Source organism: Micropterus salmoides, unplaced genomic scaffold, assembly GCF_014851395.1.
Source record: "Micropterus salmoides isolate LMB-PRFRI ecotype aquatic unplaced genomic scaffold, ASM1485139v1 Ms_hic_scaffold_18, whole genome shotgun sequence".
Taxonomy (NCBI): domain Eukaryota; kingdom Metazoa; phylum Chordata; class Actinopteri; order Centrarchiformes; family Centrarchidae; genus Micropterus; species Micropterus salmoides.
In genome coordinates this window covers 16,081,216-16,094,288 of record NW_024040928.1, presented here as the reverse complement: position 1 = coordinate 16,094,288, position 13,073 = coordinate 16,081,216, and the positions used below count along the sequence as shown (strand labels likewise).

The window sequence follows — 13,073 nt, the reverse complement described above, 5'->3', positions numbered from 1 at the left end:
TAATTAATAACTGATTCATAGTTAACGTTGGTCACCACATTTATATATTAAAAAAACATTTAAAACCTTGTGAAGTATAATGTCAATAACAGATATGTGAGTTATTTTAATATGTTCCGGTGTCTTACCTTGACTTTGAGCTGGTAATGACCATAAACTGGTAACAACACGGCTGCAGGTTCCAACCTCCATACAGAACCGGAGGATTATTATGGTGCGTTCCATTTACCTCGGAAGTCGGAGGTCGCAGCTGGGAATGACGTCACACCCGAGTTGACGGCGTTCCAGTTACAAGTCGGAAAACCACTCTCAGCCAGCTGTTGTTTAGGCTACAACTAGGCCAGGGTAGCTTTTGATAAGCCGGTTGATTAAAAAAAACGCATTGTGCGGTATTTACTCATACTAAACACTGTAGCAACACGACCACATACAGCTGTTGGACAGCACTTTGTGTACGAACATTTCTATGAGACACAAGTACACAGAAGTGCTAATAAATACCCCGACAGCCATCTTGGATCACGAAGTCGGGGTAGTGTGATTCTCCCGACTTCCGAAGTCAGGATTCCTACTTAAGGGGGCATTCCCTTTGAATTTTTGACCTTTGAACTCGGAAATTCCGACTTCCCATGTCAAATGGAACGCACCATAGCAACCTATAGTTAACCGTAGCATATAGCATTAGCTCCTTAGCATGAGCTAACTCGGTCATGCCGAGCTAGGGGGGAGTGGTTTCAGCAACACGTGACCTCAGCTCCACCCACAACCTGCCTCTCTGCCCATTTATGGTTATCCGTGAGTGAAGCGCGGTGACTCGCTGCCAAGATGGCGACGAGCAGCTCCGCCCAATTCGGGCTTCAAAACTGGGGCGAGTTCAGCGCCAACAAAACATAGCAAAACGTTTTTTTCAACGGAAATGGCGGTGCCTTGAACACCCTGCTGTGTACGCAAGCGCGCTGCATTTTCTTGCCTTTCTAACGCCGTTGTGTTTACAAACTTGTGGCAGCTGATTGGATAACACCTAAGACACGTCCACCAAACGGGAGAAAACATACCTCGAAGCCCTTGCAGAACGTTGCGCAACGTTGCAAGGAAACATGTCGTTCAATCAGAAAACGTTGCAAACTGGTGCAAAACATTTTGAGATTGAACTCGCCCCTGCTCTTCAGTAACCAAAGGGTGACGTCACGGATACTACGTCCATTTTTATATACAGTCTATGCCAGAAACAGAAAGTTTTATATTTTACAGTTTTCGTATGTAATTTCATCACTAAATCCACTCCTGAGGAGTTTTGAGGTGATAAATCAACTGTGTAGATTTCGAATATTGACAGTTTTACAAAAAGTGATGGCTGAACAAAAATGTGCTTGAAAGTTTTGGAGTTGAGGAGCTCCGCAAGTGGCGGTGGAAGCCTCCCGAGCCATCACACAGACCGCTACAGCAACAACGGCAGAGGAAAACACAGCTGTAAGGGTTTCATACCGCTTATCTGTCTTTACATTCTGAGTAATGTACTTACTCATTACTTTACATTCTGAGTAATGTAAAGTTTATTTAAGTTAAACGGAAACATTTTAACTTAAATAAAGAGAAAGCTGTGTGGATCGTTGGTGTGTGTGTCGCATTGAACATTAAGTCGCGGCAGTTGTGTATGGCATCGCTATGACGACCAGCTACATTGAGGGCTACTAAACGGAGCACGGCCAAACCGAGTCAAGTAGAGTACAGTCGAGGCGAGGTGAGTTGAGCTCGTACTGGTAATGGAAGAGCGCAATTAGTTACTTCCCACTACTGAAGTTATACCACCCAGCTCCAGAGGCTATTGCTCTGTAGTTGACCCTGACCTTTGACATTCCCGGATGGGGGGCAGAAGTTAAGAAAATTTCCCGACTGCCTCTCAGTAAATAGAATACAGAAATATTTTGGTTACGTAGCTTCTTTCCGCTAGTCATCTGAGTGAGAAGGTGACTTAACTGTGTGTTCTTGTGGGAGTTTTGCAGCAATGACTCACATCCTCTCATGACGTTATTAATGGCATCCTTTAGGAATAACCTACTGCTAACCACTTTCGAATGGTCAGCAGATGCTAAATATGTATAACCATTACTGACCGATTTCATGTAAATGTTAAGCCAATATTAAATAAGTTACTTGTTCATGCATTCATCAAAACCCTGAAACGCTGGCTGCACACACAGTGGCAGAACACCACTGGACTCATTAATTCTCTGGACATAAAACATATCTGTGAATGGTGCCAAGCAGTGGTCCTTAGAAAGAGTGTGTGCATTCCAGTGTCTCTGCAGGGGGGGTCTGTTTAAGAGTGTATGTCTCTGCTTGTGTTTGTGTGTGATTCTGTAAAGTGTGTCTCTGTCTTTGTGTATTTGTTTGCATGTGTACTTCTGTGTGTATTGACTTATGCAGATCCCAGAGTGGATCGTCTAAGTTTAGAGATGCTGGTCTCATCAGTTGTGGTTCTGGCTGGAGACTGCAGTTTTTGCACCATTTTCCAGCTGGCTCTCCCAGTAGCCCGCTAATGGATTTGCCCAGGGTTGATGCCTCGTGCGTGCGTTGCCAAAAAGTGAAGGTGCCTGGAACTTTGCAGAACTTCTGCAGATTTCAGGCGTATAGTGACCCGTCTGTCCCTTTCAGCACAGGGCGAGCAGGCTCAGTGGGAGAGAGAGCTTTAAGATATTTCCTGTGTGGAAACTGGGGGGGAAAGTCTTCCTTAAAAACCTCCAGAAAAAAGAAAGACAACATCTTTATTGTGAGCGCGTCTGCGTTCATGTAGGATCCTGTTTCTTCTCTCTAACCAGTAACATTAACCAACATTCAGATGCTCTACAGCCATGAACCTTGTGTATCTGCATCACACAGCCACAGATACGCAAACGCTGAAAAGTGTCTGGCCTCAGTACAAACACAGATTGTAAATAGTATCCTAGTAGCATCTGAGCATGATTCAAAGTGTGTAGCACCAGCTACACTCAACAGTTTGCCTTTGGTCACTGACAGAGTATTAGATTGGATTGGGTGCTAGAAGAAGTTGAAATTTGGTTTGATGGGGCTGCTAAAACATTGATTTCAAGCCAGCTGTCTTTTTTTGTAATGTTTTTTTTTATCGAGGATTTATTTCTTTTAGAGTAAAGCTTTCACTTCCTGTTAACGGCATAAGCACTCTGTAAGCAGAAACACAAACTATATATAAGCTGTTTCTGTAATATCTGGACTGATCCTCTTGGAGTCCTTTTGTATAATCTCTGACCTCCATTTTTGTCTCTGCCACAGGTGTTGATTATTTAGGCTTCTTTAGTATTGAATGTAGTTATAAAGAGACGAATTGAGTTGAATGCAGGGCAGCAGTCATGGCTTTCTTTGGTTTTTGGCTCTTCCTCCGTTTCCCCTGATGAGCCCTGTGTGAACTCCACGTGGGCTCAGAAAGGAGGGGGTGCGGGGTCGAGGGGTTGCAGGTATGCCTGGAATCCCAGACTTTCCCTCTGTCTTCCTGCAGCTCTCCCTGGTAAGTGAGAGAGGGTCTGGCCAGACAGACTAGAGGGGTGGGTTGGAAAACACACACACACACACACACACACACACACTCGCCAAATGTGCCAAATGTGTTCAGGGTCCGCACATAAACCGGGGTGTGGGGGAGGGGACGTCAGGGGTTAGCGCCGGGCTAATTGGTCTGGACTAATGGTCAAGGGGGGGAGTTTGCAGAAAATAAACTTGTTTTAACGTAGACGTGATGATGTGGATTAATAGAGACAGGGCATGCAGGGCAGACCCAGAGTGTGGTAAACTAAATTCTACAGTGTAGAGTTTAAGATTTTACATTTTATTGCAGGAGAGATCCACCGAAAGTGGAAGCAAAGTGAGTGGAAATGTACTGAGTTTATATAGAAGCAGGAGGTTGTGAAACCTAAATCTGACTGGGGCCTCAGATTGACTGCCCTGTGTACATAAACAAGTATACTTATTACTGTTGCTATCCAAATAGTCTTGTTATGACGTAACTGGTGCCTATACATAGTTTAGAGCAGGACATTCAAACAGTTCCTCAGCTGATCAGGTTTTTACATAAAGGGAGTCAGTCAGGGAATGACTCTAATTTTACAAAACAATTGGTATTATTAAAGCTGGGGTAGGCAATGCTGGAGAAATAGCAAGTTACAGCTAGGTATTTAAAAGTATCCAACTGAATAAATTCCAAAGCCACTCCACAAAAACATATTTTCATGCGCAGTGAGTGCATGGTCAAGTGCGCACAGGTAGGTAGGTGGGTAGGAAGGTAGGCCGGCCAGCCAATGATTTGATTCTTAAATTTGATTTTTGTAGTGATTGTTGTCAGGATGGATATCAGAATTTCAAAACTATAACAAATAATGATTTTGAAATAAATTGCCTACCCCAGCTTGAAAGGAGACCTATTATGCTTTCCCATATTTTATGACTTACTTACTTACTTACTTATCTACAATGTTACAATGTTGGAAGTTCATGTTAAAAGCTTCAAATAATGTGGTAAAAGTATTTAAAAATAATCCCTGTGAGCAAAAAACTCACATTTCCTCCTGTTCGGAATGCTCTGTTTTGAACTGCTTTTTCTACCAACGGCTCCGTTCTACAACATACAGAGCCAGACACAGCCGGTATTCCATATATGGTCATTTGCTCTGCACAGCAATGCTCAGTCTGTCTGTACCGCTCAGCGACAACAACAGCCTGCTTCTGGTCTTGGTCAATCAGAAGACTGTGGGCTTTAAGGAGGGGGAGCTTAAAGAGACAGAAGCATCTACAATTTGTTTCAGACAGAGGCTGAAATGAAGGTCTACATGAAGAGAGTTGTGGAACTACAATATAGAACTGGAAAAACATATACTCCTTTTCAGGTTCATAATTGCATTTAGGAGTTGTACCAGATTAGGTTGACATGGTTTCATTTTCAAAAAACACCATATTTTTGTCATATAGCACATTGCTGCAGCACCGAAGTTCCCTTGCTATTTTCAGATTCATCCAGTTTTGTATGTCTTCTGCATCAAGCCAGATGTTCCCAGTCCTTTAACTCCCAAACCCATGCTTTCTAACCCCAAACGATCACTGGGCCTCATGCAAGAGGCATTGCATTTTCTCTTAATCACAAACACAATTTAGTAGTGGTCCAGACCTGTCATAAGAGTTATTTGAAATTAGTCTGCTTTTTTTCACAAGTGGCTTGTACATATTTTATTACTTTGAAGCAAGTTTGAGATTCCTATATAAATTTACACTACACATAACTAAGTTGACATTATCCTATTTTACTCTGCAATCTGAGTTATAACATCATTTAAAATTTATATAGCCTTATGATATCATTTATTTAAATTGGCAATTGATGCTACTGTATAACACTACAACACTTAAATGATTTTATCTTGTCTGCAAATCTAGATTTTATGTTTTTAACTGAATCCTGGTTGCAAATGAATGACTATAGCCAGCTAGCTGAACTGTGTCCGCCTCAATATGATTGTTTTAGTCAACCGAGGGTCAGTGGTCGTGGTGGTGGGCTAGTGGATTAATAGAGACAGGGCATGCAGGGCAGACCCAGAGTGTGGTAAACTAAATTCTACAGTGTAGAGTTTAAGATTTTACATTTTATTGCAGGAGAGATCCACCGAAAGTGGAAGCAAAGTGAGTGGAAATGTACTGAGTTTATATAGAAGCAGGAGGTTGTGAAACCTAAATCTGACTGGGGCCTCAGATTGACTGCCCTGTGTACATAAACAAGTATACTTATTACTGTTGCTATCCAAATAGTCTTGTTATGACGTAACTGGTGCCTATACATAGTTTAGAGCAGGACATTCAAACAGTTCCTAAACAGTACTTACTTATCTACAATGTTACAATGTTGGAAGTTCATGTTAAAAGCTTCAAATAATGTGGTAAAAGTATTTAAAAATAATCCCTGTGAGCAAAAAACTCACATTTCCTCCTGTTCGGAATGCTCTGTTTTGAACTGCTTTTTCTACCAACGGCTCCGTTCTACAACATACAGAGCCAGACACAGCCGGTATTCCATATATGGTCATTTGCTCTGCACAGCAATGCTCAGTCTGTCTGTACCGCTCAGCGACAACAACAGCCTGCTTCTGGTCTTGGTCAATCAGAAGACCGTGGGCTTTAAGGAGGGGGAGCTTAAAGAGACAGAAGCATCTACAATTTGTTTCAGACAGAGGCTGAAATGAAGGTCTACATGAAGAGAGTTGTGGAACTACAATATAGGACTGGAAAAACATATTATACTCCTTTTCAGGTTCATAATTGCATTTAGGAGTTGTACCAGATTAGGTTGACATGGTTTCATTTTCAAAAAACACCATATTTTTGTCATATAGCACATTGCTGCAGCACCGAAGTTCCCTTGCTATTTTCAGATTCATCCAGTTTTGTATGTCTTCTGCATCAAGCCAGATATTCCCAGTCCTTTAACTCCCAAACCCATGCTTTCTAACCCCAAACGATCACTGGGCCTCATGCAAGAGGCATTGCATTTTCTCTTAATCACAAACACAATTTAGTAGTGGTCCAGACCTGTCATAAGAGTTATTTGAAATTAGTCTGCTTTTTTTCACAAGTGGCTTGTACATATTTTATTACTTTGAAGCAAGTTTGAGATTCCTATATAAATTTACACTACACATAACTAAGTTGACATTATCCTATTTTACTCTGCAATCTGAGTTATAACATCATTTAAAATTTATATAGCCTTATGATATCATTTATTTAAATTGGCAATTGATGCTACTGTATAACACTACAACACTTAAATGATTTTATCTTGTCTGCAAATCTAGATTTTATGTTTTTAACTGAATCCTGGTTGCAAATGAATGACTATAGCCAGCTAGCTGAACTGTGTCCACCTCAATATGATTGTTTTAGTCAACCGAGGGTCAGTGGTCGTGGTGGTGGGCTAGTGAGCGTGTATAGGGAAAATGTCATCAAGTACGCTGTGATGAATTTAACTCCTTTGAAGTTCGTACTCTTAAAGTTGGAGGGCTGCAACCTATCATATTTGTTATGATTTATCGCCTCCCAAAACTGCCAGGAGGATTTTTATCAGAACTTCCTGAATTTTTATCTACTCTGGTTTTAAATTATGACAGAATTGTTCTTTGTGGCGATTTTAATATTCATGTTGATGACCCCAACAATGTTAATGCAACTGACTTTTTAAATATGGCCACTTCTTTTAACTTCAAACAACATGTCAAAGGGCAAACACATAACTGTGGTCATACACTGGACTTGGTTTTTACCCTGGGTGTCAGCATTTCCTCTGTGGAATGGGTGGACATGACCATATCTGACCACAGAGGTATTGTTTTTAGCTGCGAATCGCCTGTTACTCATGCCGCCTCACCAAGCTCCGTGTGTTCTCGCATCTTTAATGAACAAAATGTTTCAAAGTTTTGCGCATTCTTTCAGAGCCAAAGCCAACACCTGTCTGATTCCAACACCAACAATCTGGTCGATCACTTCAATCATATCTGCTTGTCGACACTAAATATTACGACAAATATTACTAGGCCTACGTCTAAAGCTAGTAAGCAACCCTGGATAAATGACAGCATTCGCAGCCTAAAAAGGGAATGCAGGAAAGCAGAGCGCAGATGGAAAAAAATCCAGTCTCCAAGTCCATTACCTCAGTCTGAAGGATTTATTAATTAACTACAATAACATGGTTAAGGATGCGAGAACACACTATTTTTCTGAACTCATTACTACACATAAACACAATCCCAGGTTTCTGTTTAAGACTGTGGATCAGCTGGTAAACCCAACCCCTCCTTGTGCCTCAGCTGGAAGTAATGATGACTGTATTGACTGAATTGTTTTTATCTTATTTTACCAATAAGATGGTGTCAATCAGAGCCTCTATTACCCCCGCGGCCTCTTACTCAGAGGTTCCTCACCAGCAACAAGAGAGTTTTAACCAGTTTTATCCCAAACAGTATCACAAATGAGAGTGTCCTCCAGCCCACTTGATGTAATACCTACAAAATTTTTACTGAAAGTAATGGATTCTGTTGGCCCCCATTTGATCTCTGTTTTCAACAGCTCCCTATCTACTGGTTGTGTCCCTGATTATTTTAAAACGGCTTGCGTGAACCCACTTTTAAAGAAACCTGGTTTAGATCCCTCCCTCCCACATAATTTTAGACCAATTTCAAAACTGCCTTTTATTGCAAAGATTCTAGAAAGAATTGTGTCCAAACAGCTGCTCACTGTACTGGAAAATAACAAAATATTTGAAAAGTTTCAGTCTAGTTTCAGGAAGTACCACAGCATTGAGACTGCCCTGCTTAAAGTCACCAATGACCTTTTAATGTCTGCTGATGAAGGCATGTGCTCAGTCCTGGTACTCCTGGACCTTAGCGCTGCTTTTGACACCATTGATCACAACATCATGTTAGACAGACTGAGGCACTGGGTGGGGATCTCTGGTACTGCCCTAGAATGGTTTTCATCCTACCTGTCAAATAGGAAGTTTTGCGTGTCTGTAAACAACTATGTCTCCTCGTTCTGTCCAGTTAAATATGGTGTGCCTCAGGGGTCGGTCTTAGGACCCATTTTGTTTTCCTTGTATCTGCTTCCCCTTGGACATATTATCCATAAACATGGCATTTCTTTTCATTCATTCATTCTTTTCATTTATGCTGATGACACACAAATATACTTGCCCGTCAGATCCACAGACCCTGGAATGCTGAGTTCACTTAACAACTGCCTTTGTGAAGTTAAAAAATGGATGTCAAATAATTTCCTCCAGCTGAACTCAGACAAAACAGAAATCCTGGTCATCGGGCAGATGGCAAAGCAAATACTGCCATCTGCAGGTTCCCTAGTAAATCATATTAAGCCTGTTGCAAAGAACCTTGGTGTTTGGTTTGATAGTAATTAAAATTTTGAGCAGCACACCACAAAGCTTGTTCAATCATGTTTTTATCAACTTAGGAATATAGCAAAAATTCGATCTATGTTAACCTTTAAGGACACCGAGACCATTTTACACGCCTTCATCTCATCACACCTGGATTATTGCAACAGCCTTTTCACTTGTTTAACCCAAAAATCTACTGATCGACTCCAGACTGTCCAGAACTCAGCTGCCAGGCCTTTAACAGAACAAAGACATATGACCACATCACCCCTATTTTAGCTTCATTACACTGGCTCACAGTATGTTTAGAATTGACTTTAAAATTTTAGTGATCACTTTTAAAGATGATTTATGATTTATGATTAGCAAATGTTAGCATGCTAGCATGTTAAACTAAGATAATGAATATTGTATCTTCCAAACATCAGCATCAAGAAGATTAATATTGCAGAAGATGGATGGTTTTTGCCTGAAGAACCCATTCGAGTACCAGTGAAGAGGAGCCTAGACCCTGATTTTATTTAGGACCTTTAGCATCTGGATCAATAAGAGTATTTGAGAGCTATCAGATACTATTGGACCCTCCTCCTTCTGTTTCTGTGTATGCCTCCTTTCCAACCATTCCCTGGTTTCCTGTTTCTTTCTTTCCTTTGCCTGTGTGTTACTGTCTACAAATTGAATTGAACTTCAGCTGTTGTTCATTATTCATTTGTGCTTAACTTTGTGAACATCCACTTGTCAACTAGTTATGTAGAAGAGTATTTTTACTGTGTTTCCAATATAGCCTGGCCTTTAAACTTTCCCTGCCTGTCACCTGCTGTTAGCTTTGCGGGCCAGCCTTGCCATTCGCCAAAACCCATACACACACCCACCTCTGTGACTATCCACTTTCAATTCACTATAGCAGTACCATGGCTGTGTGGTCCTTGTAGCACAGATGTTAGTGTTTTCCAGTGGGAAGCCAGTGAGGGGCCAACTGTCTCTGCAATACTGGCACCTGCTTATTGGTCAAGGGGCCTGCAACATGGAGTTAAGGATGGTGGGGAAACGGATTTAACAAAATGGGCCGTTGCATATTCTTACTGGCAGAAGAAAAGAAGCGTCTGGTGACAGCATGTGTCACAGATGTGGCACTTGGCTGCCTAGACCACCCCCAGACCCGAAGTGTAGTTAGCTGTAACACAAACAACAGTACAGTGGACACAGTCTTGCTAAACTGGGTAGATAAAAGGGAAAAATTAAGGGACTACTAGTCTACTAGTTAAACTCTTGACAAATTCATGGACAATTTCCTTGACCATTATTTCTCTGGGATTCCCCAAAAGTCTTCTCATCTCTGATGCTTCTTGCACTCAGCCTGTAACTTTCAAGTCTTAATCTGTATAGTTTGGATAGATTCTGACATATTTGAAAAAATCATCATAATGCAGGGCTTATTGCCAAGGTCATTACTTTGCATCATTATTATGTGTTTTTATTACTTCAAAATTAGACATGTTGTTCCACTGGTGCAGAGACATAACTTGCATAGTCACTAATTTCTTACATGCATAAGTGGGATAACTGGATCTCACGTACAGAATTATTCCAACGTGGAGTTTTTTATGTAATAAACGACTAAGAATTAAGTTTAAGTTACATGGTCTTCAGTCAAAGAGCTCATGCAAGTAATCTGCACTCTGTTATCTCACTTTGTTTTGGCTAGTGTGAGCCTGTGGCTCCACGCAGACCTAGAAATCCTTTGGGAAGTTTTTTAATCTTTTATAGCAGCAGAGGAAGAACAAACTAATAATTGCTTTAAAAATGTTGGCTTTCGTGGGAATGACCGAGGGGAAACTAGATCTATGAATGATGAATATTGTTATGAACAAAACAATGATATTACTTGGTGAAGCTGTGCAGTCGAGGCAGAGGTGGAAACTGTGGTGAGGTCAGTCTGTAGTGGAACATTCTGCAAATTGAATCAAGGTGGACCCAGAGCCAGATAAATACACAGCCAAAGTGCATCATTTGTCCACGGTCATGTACTCTTTTAATCACTTGGGATGGGAATTCTTGGTTCCATTTGACCATCCTGAAGACGTTCTTTGTTTTTTGTCGGCATTTAATTTCTTGGGAATCCTCTATCAATGTCAGGTGTCCCTGCACAGTGTCAGGAGCTTGCGTATTCTTTTGGTTATCGTGTATTAATGTAATAATTGCTTGAATTTTACCATGACGTCTGAAGTGAACTGGCACTTCAGATTATATCTCCATTTGTCTGAGATGATTTTCCACATTTATGGCAAATACTGTGTTTTACACTTATTTTATTCCATTAGACACGTCAGATCAATTGTGTGGGTTTCTTTGTTTGTTTTTTTCAGGTGGATCTCATGAAGAACATCAGTAATATCCCTCAGCCATACCTCTTCACACGGCATGTTCACTTCCTAAATTTTACCAGGTACAGTAGTGCCCCAATGTACAATGATGCTTATCAACAGCATTTGGAAATACAGTAACTAATAAACTTTTTTTGCCTTTGGAAGGTTCAGGATAGAGCAGCCTGTCTATATCAATATAATCCGGGACCCCATCAACCGGTTCCTCTCCAACTACTTTTTCCGTCGCTTTGGTGACTGGAGGGGTGAGCAGAATCACCTCATCCGCACTCCAGGGATGAAAGATGATGAGAGATACCTGGTAAGGTCTTTGTTTTTAGGTTTCTGACTTGAAAGACTAAGCTATTTTCTCAAGCATTTATAGATGTGTGTATCATGGAGTAAATCAGTGTCTGAAATTGATTGTTTTTTCGCAGAGTGGATATATTTCTCATTTGAGAAAAATGATGCGTAGAGACAATACATCTTTTTGCAACACAGATTGTCTGGACAGCTTCGAGTTTTTCAATCTTGACTAATGGTGTGTTGATTACCATGTTAAAATTTTTAATGGTTTAATAGTTTAAAAACTTGCTGTAAGTTTCTATTGATGAGTCTTTTAACTGCTTAATACATACTGTAAATGTAAATGTGAGGTGCACAACTTGTCACTGAAGAGAACTGTGTCTTTGCCACACAGTGTAGGGTAGGTTGATTATTTAGTAGTGGTTTTGTGGCCAAAGCTTTGCACCTGCCTTGGCAGGTGGAAATAGGTTGGATTAGGAGGAATTAATTATCTGTTTGTGTGTTTCGGGCTAGTGTCAACCCCATTTTTTTTACCCATTTCTAAGCAGTGCATCCTTGGCCAACACTGTATCACATTTGTGATGAAGAGAACTAACAAGGTCCCCCATGAATAAGCTCCTCCCCAAAGAAAACTTATGTGCAGAACTGATGAGCAGTTTTCATATCAAAATACCCAGCTTTTATACAGGAGCTTCAGAGAGGGCACCACATTTGGATACCATAGTGCTCTGGTCCAAAAGGGAATCAGTGCTCAGAGTAGAAAACAGTATTATTTAAAGAGTCAAACAAATACTGAAACTTTTAGTCTTCTTCCCCTTTATCTGCCTTTCATCTCGGTGCCAGTGCCCACAAGCCCATTTACTCTCATATGGACATTAAGTAAATCAGTGCCACAAATGTTTATAGTTTGAAATACTAATGCACTTGCAGTATTTGACAGAGCTGCATGGTTATTTTATTACTGAGTCACTGGCTTGCCAATAACAGTGCTTTATCTGTTTTGGTTCCAGGCCAGCTGATTTGAAGCTCAGTTAAGACAAGAACTGAGATGATATACTAATTTCTTATTCTGGTATGACCTTGATGTAAAATAATTATAAAGGCATATGAGCTAAGGAGTGTGGTACAGAGAAACAGTGATGATACTGTTGTACTATGTTATTTAAACACATCTTCCACAAAAAAATCATTACAAGAAAATAATCCTACTGACAAAGGATTTTTGCATTCATTCATTAAAATAACTGATAAATAACATATCGTGTGTGAACCAGATTATTGTTGTCTTGTATTTAAGATCCCTGTTTGTTGTTGTCTTGAGACAAAATTTTACTTCCTAAATGTTAGAATATAAGCAACAGAACATTTCTTCCATACAGAAATATATTGAAACCACTGCTCTCTTTGAAGATGTTCAACACGTGGTGTTGCTTGAGGGAGGAAGGAAAATTGTACACAGCAGA

The 13,073-nt window shown here is 40.5% G+C and overlaps 1 protein-coding gene across 2 annotated transcripts in view; it reads left to right on the top strand.

The window, feature by feature from the left end:
• The window catches only part of usta (uronyl 2-sulfotransferase a), a 69,248-nt gene that overhangs the window by 45,984 nt on the left and 10,191 nt on the right, over positions 1–13,073 (top strand). For both annotated transcript variants that reach the window (XM_038726724.1, XM_038726725.1), the window contains 2 exons: positions 11,308–11,387; positions 11,473–11,626. In XM_038726724.1, coding sequence (XP_038582652.1) covers positions 11,308–11,387; positions 11,473–11,626 — 234 coding nt within the window. The remainder of the gene's footprint in view (positions 1–11,307; positions 11,388–11,472; positions 11,627–13,073) is intronic.